General features: G+C 37.1%; 1 protein-coding gene across 1 annotated transcript in view; it reads right to left on the minus strand.

Annotated features, from left to right (window-relative positions):
• LOC145679469 (uncharacterized) overlaps nucleotides 1–13479 on the minus strand; it is a 63401-nt gene extending 49922 nt beyond the window's left edge. Inside the window, exon 1 of the mRNA XM_081750048.1 lies at nucleotides 13147–13479. Within this exon, the coding sequence (XP_081606174.1) occupies nucleotides 13147–13201 (55 nt within the window). The 5' untranslated portion in view covers nucleotides 13202–13479. The remainder of the gene's footprint in view (nucleotides 1–13146) is intronic.
• Between the last annotated feature and the right edge of the window lie 477 nt (nucleotides 13480–13956).

The following is a 13956-nucleotide window of genomic DNA, read 5'->3' on the forward strand; positions in this document are numbered from 1 at the left end:
GGTTTTGATACTCAAAACACATCACTGTAATGTGATTAAAGGAATCGTCCTTATTAGTTCCGGGCTTCTAATTTTTGTGAGATTGTTAGACAAATTATGTGTTTTTTCACTATTAAGTGCGGGAGCGTTACACAATGCGTTACCAAATAATTGAAAAACGTGTTGAACACTTTGTTTTTGTAATTTTTTTCCTTTCATTTCTCTACTAAAATGAAGATATGTTGGTGGCGACAGCAAAGTCATTTAATCCTGGCTTATTGATTTCAAACACTTCTTTATTTTCATGTGTCCAACGCCAAAAGTGTATTTATTTCACTTAGCGTTGTGTGAGCCACGCCTAAGGCCTTGCTGATCGTTATTTATTTTACCTATTCTGCACATTCATCGAAATTTTGAAGGCAGAAACAGCCTAGGGCTTTGCTGATGAATTTATTCTTCTTTATGCATTTCAGAAGACATTGAAATCGAGAGGATCTTTTTTCACGAATTCCTTTACCTTTTAACAGTTCGTAAGGGGCATCGTCGAAGGCACTGCTGTTCGTTATCTAATTCACTCATCCCTTAATTTGCGGTTGGCAACGTCGAAGGTATGGAATGCTAATATTTGAAAATGTTCGCATATGTTTTTACACCCAGTTTCCCTTTCGAGGATATGGCAGTTCCGTTGCAATATATAAAAGTTGGTCTTTGTGTGTGATATTTTCAAATTATTTATTTTCGTGCTGCCAAATCTTAAACTTGTTCCAACGTACAAAATATTCATGTGTGCAACATTTCATTTAAATTTCATAATTTTAAGATGAGCCCAAAGGACATCAACTTTGAAGTTTCAAAAACTTGTTCATTCTTATTTTTTCTTGTATCTACTTCCGTAATTATTTTTAGATAACAGAACCGTACAGAAACCGTATGCTACTGTTATATTGTCGGTTTGTTGCTAATCATGTCTTTGTTGACTTAATTTAATTCTATTACAATTAAATTACGGAGGACGTATTACGGAGCGCAATCGGTGCTTGCATTATCTCCCCACTACCCATGTTGGTAGCCTCAGTCTCTCGAATTAATAAAGGCAGCAAGATGTAACACTCCTGTTCATTATTTTAGTTAACCCTCCAATACGCGCGTGGGCTACTATTGTAGCCCAGCGTTTTTATTTTCCTTGCCGCAAAGTAATTCGAGATGATAACTCAAAGGGTGTCTGTGTACCAAATTTCTCAAAATTAAATCCCCACGTTAAGCGGGTTTGCATATCCAGGCTCCTAACTATGAAAACATTTACGATCACTCTAACCCCAATCATTTCACAGATTCAACCTGTTGTATATAAGTTATTAGGACGTAAAATTGAACATAATTTATACGAAAAAGACTTTTATGCATTGCAAGACCTGTAACTGCCAAATATTCACCACAAACTTATAGTCGTATCGACATAAACAAAAAGAAGTGTGAAGCAGGAAACTACTTTACCCAAAAGTCAAAAGAGACGCACTGAAGACATAGGAACGGGTCGAGCGGTTTGGGTCATTCTTCTTTCAATACAAGTTTATGTGTTCAAACCGTGAAGTGTGTATTCGTTTTTTTTTTCTTTTTTTTTTTAAGGTGTGTTCCTATTTTCATGAGAGAACTGAGAACATTTCTTTAAATAAATCTTTGGCAACTACTTTTCTCTCAAATTCCATTAGAAGGGAACATTATATGAATTGCAAATCTAAAATCCACAGCTGAGAACAAAATATTATGTTCAATATTTCATTATTATCCTTTGATTTGTAATGAAAAACTAACTATAAGCATTGACGATTTCAGAAGATTCTCCCCCGGTAATGGTCAATATATGAATGAGAGAAAACTGATAAAACATTATTAGTCCACTTTGAGCATGATCGAAGATAACTTATGGCCACGAAGGGGGAAATTTATGTCGACAGAGTCTCAAATTCTCCCACAGGTCATGCCCTGAAATCATCACTGTTTGAAAGGTTTCCTTAACAAATAGAATATTACATTTATTTCTCGTTCTACGTTTTGAAATGGAAAAAGGATAATTTTAAAGTGAATTATAATACGATAAACATAAAGATTTATAGAACTAATGAAGTAAATATTCTTGTGTAAGTTATCGATTTCTAATCAGATTAAAACTCGAATATTCGTTTGCATCTCACTTTAAAGTAAATCCTCTCTATATATAATTCTTACTGGAAAGTATGTTTAACTCCAATTTCTTAATCAATATTTTTAATAATATATTTTTATTGTAATACTTTTACTATTCAATGTCGTATACACTACATTTCCCAAAGCAAAACCTCGCAAATGTATAGTGGACTAGTGAATATTATCAAATAAATTATTATTTTGTTTACGTAAATACTTCATCGCCTCATTTGCAACTTCGTACTTTAAATAATAATAATAATAATAATAATAATAATAATAATAATAATAATAATAATAATAATAAAATCATAGCCATACCTTTATCAGAATTTCAGGCTTAGTCAATAAGTGAATTCAACGTGGTCGAAGTTCTATTTAATCGAAACCGATAGGAATACAGAGAGAAACTTCGAGAACAAGTAAAAAAAAAAATGTTACTTTGGTGGGATTGGAAGTAACTTTTACAGTGCCCGAGAATTATCCTGGCAGTGACGTAGACTTCGCTCTTGTTCAAATGCTATCCCACTGGTTAAAGCAGACGCTTCGTTCAATTTAACGTCTAATCCCAGGAAAGAGAAAATGCGCGAACAGAAATACGAACTTAAAAGCACGCTCCGTTCTCTACAACAGGAAAGCGAAAGAAAATGAACCGAAATGGGAGATTCGTTTTTGATAAATATACTTCTCATCTTTGTATAACGATAACTGGAGTTCGAGGAGACATAAATGCTACATTTTTTGCTATTAATTTTATATAATTTTCATGAAGAACATGGTTATTTTATATTTGAATTTTATATTATAAGTATGTAGAAAATAATTTTAAATTATTGCCATTTATGTTTATTCTGTTCTAATAATACTCAGATTTCAACATGCTACAAACTTTCATTCTATTGAAGATAGACACAAACATGCTGTGGACGAAATGAGAAGGGGGAGTCCAAAGTTTATTTTAAAGAAACTCCCATGTCTTTACCTATCACGGTTCTTGAGTTAGAGGATGATATATGAATATGTTTCCTGGTCGCGGAAACAGAGCGTGGGGGTTAGTGAGTGTAGCTTCGAAAAGTATAACATTTACCAATAGGACAGAAGAACAGCATTCCAGGAAAAACACACAAACAAATTAAAATACAAAAGCGAAATGAAATGAACTGAAAAGCGCGTGTTTTCTTTGTGTAGGGCTGTACAGTCTATGCTGACTGGTGAAAGTTGTCAATCCTTTGTTTTATTCTCGTTCTCGACATTTAGTGTATAAGAATGGGTGATAGTACCTTAAAGAAAGGCAAGCCGTTGCATTGTGATGCAGGAGACATTGTTTTTAATGTTTACAACTTTTCTTGCAGCAAACAATAATAAATCTGACAGTGTTCATGAAACCTCTCGAGCAACATGTGTCAGTGAGAGATCCGTGTGGCGAATTGTGAAAGAGAAGGAGTAAAGTCTGGACAACCCGTCGTAACACCCTGTAAAGCAAGGCCAAATATACAGAAAAGACAAATAAATTTAGATTCTTTCGATGAAGTAGTAGTTCGTAGAACAATTCACAATCTCTATGCTGAAGACATTGTCGCCACCTTAAATAAATTATTGTGCGAACTTAAGAAAAGCATTGACTTCAAAGGTTTTGAGTGGGCATTACAACAAATACTGCGCATGTTGGGATTTAGGTTTAAAAAAAAAAACTATTGGAAATAGAAAACTGCTTTTTAAAAGGAAAGATATTGTCGTTTGACGACATAAATATAGGATCTAATCTTATTTTTTCTTTCTTTGTGGTAACAATGCACATATATATGCTAGCATTATTCAAATACATTGTTATCTAAATTCTCTCTAGTTCGCTACCAGCATTATTTTAAACTGTAGTTACGACGGGGCGTACCATCTAAGCACTATTTGTGAATAGCGTAAGTTGGTAGCCTTGCAACTGAGAGCGTTGACGTCACTGCCAAAATAGTTCTCGCCGACTGTAGGAGTTCTTTACAATTTACAAACAAATGCCTTAGACAGCTTTTTCTTTTCTTTAAGTTAACTTATTCACCGAACGTATCTGAGTAACTTGTCTCTATTTTCTACTCGGTTATATATGTTTTACAATCATTTCCGTTAATCTTGAACGACAGGAACACGAATACAAAAACATCTAAGAGAATTAAAATTCCAAACTCCCCCACCGGGAATCGAACCCGGGACCCCATACATCTAAGGCACACGTGCTAGCCACTAGACCAGCGGGGAAAGCAAGTGAAATGCATTTTGTAGTATCTGAAGTTTACACCTATTTCATCCTGCTGTAGTAATGTTTACCGTAGGTTCTCTTACGTATTCGTCTGTAAATATTATATAAATTATCAGAATTATTCATGATCTTCCATGGAAATTCACTGGTGCATGCGCAGTAGAAACAGAAGAATGCAGTTTACTGATATTAGTCAGAATGCAAATTTCTAACAGGCTATCAGAATTTCTTATTGGAAAGTAGTGGTTCCCAACCTGGGGACACGCAGCTTCCTCCTGAGTAAGCATGAAGTGGGAGTAAGGGGGCGAAAGCTACTGGCAGAAATGAATTGTGAAATAAATTATTATTATTATTATTATTTTTTTTTATACCACTAAATCAATTTCTTCACTGCTTTCTCGTCGCAGCCCAAAACGCAAGCGATCTGAATGAGAGTTTGTTCCACTTTTACTCGACTATAATTTCTCCTCGCAGACTAACAGATAGTTCTCTACAGCCTTTAGAGCTAGGCATTTTGACAACTTGTAGAAATTTGCATTGTGATTCGTATTAGCAATGACAGTAAAATGGATCTTCCTGTTTCTTCTGTGCATAATCAGCATCATTATATCAGAAGTATTCCGCCATTACCAGCGGTCACTTACCGTAGCTGAGAAGCTGCCATGCTCCACAATCTTCTGTTAACCTCTCCATCTTCACATACGATTTTTCTGTTTTGATATCGCCAATAGCCTAATTGTGTTTCTATATAGTCTAATTCGTCCCCTCCATCTCCAGCACATCCCTCATGATACAGTTCCTTCCTAACCAATATTTGAACCAGTTTCTCTTCCTCTTCTTAATAATATTTTTCTCCTTCCATTTCCAACCATCTCATTCGTCTTCCTCTCGACCCAGCTATTTCTCTCCATTCTTCTCCACGCACATATTTCGAAAGCCTCCAATTGTTTCTCATCATTTCTGCGTAATGTCAATGTTTCTGTCCTATAAATACAGTACCCGAAGCATTTTATGAGTCTTTTCTTTTCAACTCTAAGGCCCCACAAAATAGTATTTTCTTCATCCTAAAGGCTTCTTTCACCATTTATATCTTTGCTTTTATTTCACGTTCGCATGTCATATCACTAAGAATACTATTCAGACATCAAAAGCTAGTCACCTGTTTTTTTTTCCGCTCCTACTTCTATATTTGACACCGATCGCTTCGTTTCTATCACTATGGATTTTGTCTTTCTAACATTTATTTTCATTCCATATTCTTCAGAAGCCTTTCTCAAGTTTTCTACATCTTATTAATTTTCTTTGTAGATTCTGCAACAACTATCATATCAACCCCAAACCGTATACACCTCATCATTCTATCTCCTACCGAAATTCCATCTTCATTATGAAAACTCATTTTTGCTATCTCTTCTACATAGCTATTAAATAATGTCGGCGAAATATATAATATCTGTTGAACTCACCTTTCAATTACACTGCCTCTCTACTGTGCATGCGCCAGTGAATTTCCATGGAAGACCATGAATAATTCTGATAATTTATATAATATTTACGGACGAATACGTAAGAAAACCTATATAAATAACATATATCATTCCTCAAAGTAACGAATACAGTAAACATTATTACAGCAGGATGAAATAGGTGTAAACTTCAGACACTACAAAATGCATTTCACTAGCTTTCCCCGCTGGTCTAGTGGCTAGCACGTGTGCGTTAGGTATATGGGGTCTCGGGTTCGATTCCCGGTGGGGGAGTTTGGATTTTTAATTCTCTTAGATGTTTTTGTATTCGTGTTCCTGTCGTTCAAGATTAACGGAAATGATTATAAAACGTATATAACCGACCAGAAAATCGAGACAAGTTACTCAGATACATTCGGTGAATCAGTTAACTTAGAGAAAAGAAACAAAGTGCTTAAGGCATTTGTCTGTAAATTGAAAGGAACTCTTAAAGGTTAGTTCCAGTCCCACCAAGGTAACATTTTTCTCTTATCTGTTCTCGAAGTTTCTCTCTGTATTTCTAGCGGTTTCGATTAAATAGAACTTCGAATAGAGACCACGTTGAATTCACTTATTGACTAAGCCTGAAATTCTGATAAAGGTATGGTTATGATTTTATTATTATTATTATTATTATTATTATTATTATTATTATTATTATTATTATTATTATTATTATTATTATTATAATTATTATTATTATTATTATTATTATTATTATTATTATTATTATTATTATTTTATTTAAAGTACGAAGTTGCAAATGAGACGATGAAGTATTTACGTAAACAAAATAATAATTTATTTGATAATATTCACTAATCCACTATACATTTGCGAGATTTTGCTTTGGGAAATGTAGTGTATACAACATTGAATAGTAAAAGTATTACAATAAAAATATATTATTAAAAATATTGATTAAGAAATTGGAGTTAAACATACTTTCCAGTAAGAATTATATAGAGAGAGCATTTACTTTAAAGTGAGATGCAAACGAATATTCGAGTTTTAATCTGGTTAGAAATCGATAACTTACACAAGAATATTTACTTCATTAGTTCTATAAATCTTTATGTTTATCGTATTATAATTCACTTTAAAATTATCCTTTTTCCATTTCAAAACGTAGAACGAGAAATAAATGTAATATTCTATTTGTTAAGGAAACCTTTCAAACAGTGATGATTTCAGGGCATGACCTGTGGGAGAATTTGAGACTCTGTCGACATAAATTTCCTCCTTCGTGGCCATAAGTTATCTTCGATCATGCTCAAAGTGGACTAATAATGTTTTATCAGTTTTCTCTCATTCATATATTGACCATTACCGGGGGAGAATCTTCTGAAATCGTCAATGCTTATAGTTAGTTTTTCATTACAAATCAAAGGATAATAATGAAATATTGAACATAATATTTTGTTCTCAGCTGTGGATTTTAGATTTGCAATTCATATAATGTTCCCTTCTAATGGAATTTGAGAGAAAAGTAGTTGCCAAAGATTTATTTAAAGAAATGTTCTCAGTTCTCTCATGAAAATAGGAACACACCTTAAAAAAAAAGAAAAAAAACGAATACACACTTTACGGTTTGAACACATAAACTTGTATTGAAAGAAGAATGACCCAAACCGCTCGACCCGTTCCTATGTCTTCAGTGCGTCTCTTTTGACTTTTGGGTAAAGTAGTTTCCTGCTTCACACTTCTTTTTGTTTATGTCGATACGACTATAAGTTTGTGGTGAATATTTGGCAGTTACAGGTCTTGCAATGCATAAAAGTCTTTTTCGTATAAATTATGTTCAATTTTACGTCCTAATAACTTATATACAACAGGTTGAATCTGTGAAATGATTGGGGTTAGAGTGATCGTAAATGTTTTCATAGTTAGGAGCCTGGATATGCAAATCCGCTTAACGTGGGGATTTAATTTTGAGAAATTTGGTACTTCAAAGCTATGGATTTAACATTAATATAGTTCATTTTCGATTATTTTTACATGTTCCTGTGCCTCCCATAATAGAATTAGAGGTGATACGCGTTTCGATTCTCGTCAGGAGTCGTGTGGTTCGGGTTTCACGTTAAGTCGTAGATGCACGTCTTGTATAGAGTAGTAGCTGAAAGACACGCTGAACTCTATATCACCTCGCCTTGTGAGATATTCTACGTTTGCATAATTTCTAAACCACTTTTCTTTCTTTCAATCTCCTCCTTCCTTTTAGGACACGCATAGGTTCAAACAGAAACATTCTTCACGGTTGGAGGACGTAAGGCTACTGTACCAAATTTCACAATATTAAATCCCCACGTTAAGCGGGTTTGCATATCCAGACTCCTAACTATGAAAACATTTACGCTCAGTCCAACCTCAATCATTTCAGGAATTCAACCTGTTTTACGTATGTTATTAGGACATAATATCGATTGTGATTTATTCTAAAAGCACTTTTATACATTGCAAGAGCTGTAGCGCTCAAATATTTACTGAGAACTCATAGTCGTATCGGAATAAACAAAAGCGAGTATGGAACAGTAAACTGCTTTCACAAAAGAAAAAAAAAAGATGTACAAGATGCATACAAAACGGTCGAGTGGTTTGGGTCGATACACTATCAATCACATGTTTGTGTGTTCAAACCTGGTAGCAAGTTGTTTCTTTTTTAAGTGTCTTTCTATTTTCATCCGGAGGCTGAAAATATTTCTTTGAGTAACCCATTGAAAACTTCTTTCGTTTCAAATTCGATTAGAACGGAACATTATATGAATTGCAAATCTAAAATCCATAGCTTAAAAAAAAAGAAGAAGTATACTCACTATTCCATTATCCTCTGATTTGTAACGAAAAACTATTTATAAACAGTGGTGACTTCAGAAAGTTATCCTCGGGGGGAATTTCAATATGCGGGTGGAGGGCAAACATTGATAGTCCACATTGAGCACGATCGAATATATGGTCCTGAAGGCGGAAATTTCTTAGCTCGAGAGGGGTCTCAAATTCTCCCTCAGATCACGTCCTGAAAGCATCATTGCTTAAAAGCTTTTCGTAACAAATATAATATTACACTTGTTTCTCGTTCTACATTTAGAATTGGTAAAATCATAACTTACAGAGGATTATAATAAAAGCATAAAAATTACAATACCAATCATGTATAAATTATCCTGTAAGTTACCAACTATGGGTCCGATTAAAACTCAAATATTTGTTTTCGGATTGCACTTAGAAGTAAGTCCTCTCTACATAATCCTGATTGGAAATCCATGTTTAACACTAATTAATTAATCAATATTTATACGAATATTTTTTATTTTACTATTTTTACTATTCAATATTATATACACTTCATTTTCAAAATCAAAATATCGAAAATGTATATTGTACGAGTGCAGACTCGCAAATAAATGATTATTTATCATATATATTGGTCTCTATTCGAAATTCTATTTAATCGAATCCGACAGGAACACAGACAGAAACATCGAGAACAGGTGAAAAAAAAGAGAGAAAGAAATCGTTGCGCCCGGCGGGGACTCGAACTACGTTCGAAGAGTGCTATATATGTTGAACGCCTTAGACCACTGAATATTTATTGTACTCTGTCACTAATATTACATAGCAAAATTACATGGAGACAATATAGGCGTAATCTAGGACCGACCACTGGGAAGAGAGTCCAAGATGTGATTCTGAGCAAACTTACTCCGCTGTACGATGATAATGGTTATGCATAACAAGGAAAATGTTCACAAGCACAATTCATGGCCTCCCGGTCTTTCCCGACAGGTGGGACAGAGCTGCTTGCAAAAAACCACTGAAAGATTGTCTTTCAAGATCGACTGAAAAATATTTGCGGCGTTCCCGTTGTAGAAAATCGAAATATAAGCATTCATCATTCCACGGCATGGAATGATGAACATATAACAATGTGGTACCAACTAACCAGAGGACCGTATTATGTTTGGTTTTTGGGTAATACTGAAATGCAGGAAAGAATAGGAGATCGACTGTAAATAAAGAAACAGGTGTACGGCAGATCAAGCTCAACATACGAAGGAGGAGGTTCCAAATAATATCGGCACCTGAACATGACATGTAGCGATGAGATAGTGTGTCGGAGTGGCCACAATATTTGCAGGTGAGGGTTGTGGTACGTCCAATGCGCAGAAGTCGTTCTTGTGTGGCAGGCAGTTGATGAACTATGGTCGTCCATACCGCTTGTGTGTGCAAAGGGAGGACATTGGTTCTTAGATTTTGCCAAATATGGCGCCATTGTTTATTGGGGAACATATCCTGTACCCGGACTCTCACATCTACAAGTGACGCTCTCCACATTTGCTGGTATAAGGTTTGGTGAGTATATGTAGTAGGGGAAGCAAGCGCACCAGAATATGTCCATGCTTGAACAAGATTGGTGACATAGGTAGGACATAATTTGCCAAATCTGCAGAAAGGCGGATTCCTTGGTTGGGAGTATTCGGGCCAGAAACATTCGATCCACACCCGTGTATAGTCCATGTGGGGCTCAACGTCTTGATACGCATCTAGCATGTATAGAACTTGACTTTTAAGACGAATGTTTACGAGTCCAAGGCCCCCTTCGCTGCGAGGAAGATAAATAGTGTTGTGGCGGAGGCGGAAGTAGTAGCCCCGCCAAAGAAACCACATAAATACAGATTCAATTTGGCGAGCGTAAACAGAAGGGAGGGGAAAGATACGCGCGTAGTACCAAAGTTTAGCAGCAACATACTGGTTAAGATATTGGACCTTATGTATGATATGCAGACCTCGGAACCGTTGTAAGTATAGCAGCTGCTTAATCTGAAGAACTATAGGACGCCAGACAGCATCCATTTGTTTGCGTACATCGCTATGAAAAGTTATGCCGAGTACTGTTAAAACATCAACCGTGGGAATGTGAGAGCGTGAATCAGGTAAAGAGGGTAGGGAGAATCCGTGAAATGACAGGAGTTTGGTCTTGTGTTTATTGTATGCCAAGCCGGAGCACTGGGTGAATTCGTCAGTTATGCGGATGGCAGTGAGCATATCTTTGGGCGTAGTTCCTATTAAGGTTACGTCATCCGCAAATCCGAAGACGTGTAATTGATGGTATTCCGGTATACCGGGAGAGGTAATGTTAGCCAGAGCCCGGAGATAGGTATCTAGAACTATCACAAAGAGGCTCGTCGAGATGCTATCACCTTGCCGTAATCCGCGTTGCAGAGCAAATATGTCAGAAAGATGACCGTTGATCTGTACTCGACATTGGGCCGATTGGTATAGTTGTCTTATGACTTGTTGAAATGCAGGAGGAAATCCCCAAGCGTCTAAAGTTTGAAGAAGAAACCCGTGATCAACGCAGTCATATGCGGAAGAAAAATCTATGCCAAGGACCCCCGCTTTAATGCGCCGAGTTTGCACGTACGCTATAAAATCCCGTAACGAACGTAACACATAATAGATGTTATATTTGGGGTGGGTGGCTGCCTGATATGGACTAATATACTTTTGCAATATGGGTTTTAAACGTGCCGTCAGAATTTTGGTAAAAAGTTTCAAATCGGTAGGAAGTAAAGTGATGGGTCGGTACTCCTGTATAGTCTGGGAAGTGGCGGATTTCGGGATAAAGATTGTGATTCCGACGTTACCGCGGATGGGGCCTCCCTGTAAATATGTATTAAATAACTTGACTAGGGTATCGGAAAGAAAAGTCCAGTATTGTTTATAGAACGCGTACGGCAGACCTTCATATCCTGGCGCGCCCTTTCCTTTTGTTGCCTGGAGGGCCATCCATATTTCCTGAGAAGTTATGGGGCGCATGAGATCACGACCCTCTTCCTCCGTAATCAGTTTGGGAATAATCGACAAAAACTGAGTTGTAACATTGGTGTCAGAAGGTCGGGGTTGTACTAATTTATGGTAATGCTCACGGAAAACATTTAGGATCTGAATCGAATCACTAGTCATATCACCATTCGGGAGTCGGAAAGCTACTATTGTAGCCTGTTTCCGCCGGTGCAATAGACGTGCAACGTCGTAAATAGTGACAGTTTCCTGGGCAAGCCTATAATATGTGGTCTCATTAATAAAAGAAGGCATGAGTGTGGGAGCCTGGAGATTTTGGAGTCGTAGTTTGAGCTGTTGCACTGTGCGTTTATTCTGTAGTGAGGGGGCCGCACACCATGCCTGACGCAATGCTTCATAGAGGAATTCAAACATCAACTGCCGATCGTGTCGTGTTTCGTGTCCTTTACCTTGGAAGAACCGAGCGATCTTAGGTTTAAGAAATGTCGTCCACCAAGAGGCGAGATCTGGAAAATATTGTTGCATCCTTTCCCAATAGGAATATTGTTGTTCCAGTTCCTCCCGATAACCGTCGTGGTGAAGTAAGGATGTATTTAACTTCCAGTATCCTCGCCTGCTAAGGGCTGGCAAGGGTTGATCTGTTTTTATGTGGAGCTTGATCGCTGCATGATCGCTGAAAGATGGTATAATAGTCTGTACGTCAATAATAGTGTGAAATAAGTCAGGAGTGACGTATATTTTGTCAATCCTACTTTTCGAATGTGAAGTACAATGGGTATAGGTCCTCGGTGAATTGGAAACAATGACTACATCCCGTAAGTGATAAGCCCGCAAAAATTCCAAAAATGCGGGACAAGGGGGGGTGGGCGGAATTGAATCTGCACTGGTTTCAGTGGTATTCCAATCAGCCATGATTACCATACGAGAAATATTAGGAGGCAGGAATTGTGGCAAACTTTGGCCATAAAATTCAGCCCGTTCCTTCTTAGCTGTATAGCCAGAAGGAGCATATAGTCCGACGACCAGGTGCCCCTGTATGACACAATGAATAATACGTCCGTCAGGGGAGAGAGTAAGATTGGTATGCCCCAATCCTTTTCTGATAAACATCCCTACTCCAGTGGTGGGTCCTAAATTAGCAAACACATCATAGTCCATCATATTGTGAAATGAATCATGTATAAGTTCTTGCACACAAACTACATCCGGTTTATGACATACGAGAAATTGGTTTAAATATGCTTTTTTATCGTCACTACTTGCGCGATTTAAATTTATCGTGAGAAAGGATAAAGAGTTTATCACAGTCATATAGAGGAAAATTTTGTAGTATAACACTTTTGTGCAATGTCGATATCTACGTAAGTTTATGCTACTCAAAGTTAATATGAGTCTTAAAACTAAGAAGTGAAGCAAAAAATAACTTACAAAATCCATGATAGATGTTTATGAATATAAGTGCTGCAGGTGAAATTATAACCATACGGCAATGGTAGATTTAAACACAACTAACACTCAAGGATTTCCTGTTTGTATACGTGATAAATACCGCTGTTCCACTCTGCACTCTTGCACTATTAGAATCGGAGGGCACTTGTGTTGTACACACGTGACGTAGAGAAAAAAAACAAACCAACGGAGGCACACACCACACTACTTGGGGTGAATTCGTATCCATTGACCTTGAAGACCAATACCTTATGTATCTGTTTCAAACACCTGCTGTGGGCGAGTCCGTGGGTCTCGATCGCAAGACAGAGAGACTTGGCTGCCTTCCAAGTGAGAATTCAGTTCTTCCTTCCGGGATAATTTGCGTCTTTTTTGTTTAGAAATAACATCGCTAAATTTAATTCCTTGTGTCTCATGCTGGAGAAACTCGTTTTCAAAGGGTTCAAGATGCTCTTCCTGTGTCTCTTTCGGGATCTCACTATCCTCAACTGGTGAGGGATGTGGTTCAACCTCCATGTTGTGTGAGGTGATATGCTGCTCTACTCGTATGCCGGAGGCCTCCGATGTAGGCGATAAAGGCACTCGTTTACTGGGAAGTTGGGTATCGTCCTTTGCTTTCTCAAGAGACGTTATTGTAAGTGCAGGGAACTCCTTTGGGTCCGGAACCGAGGGTCGATGCTCAAGATCATCTTCTTGGTTACCAGATTTCGTAGAAATGACAGGTGGGGCTAATTTGTAGGATGTCTTAGGAGTCACTTTTCCGAGTTCTGTCATGCGAGGAATTGACGG

Source organism: Thermobia domestica, chromosome 2 (genome assembly GCF_964235325.1).
Source record: "Thermobia domestica chromosome 2, izTheDome1.hap1.1, whole genome shotgun sequence".
Lineage (NCBI taxonomy): Eukaryota > Metazoa > Arthropoda > Insecta > Zygentoma > Lepismatidae > Thermobia > Thermobia domestica.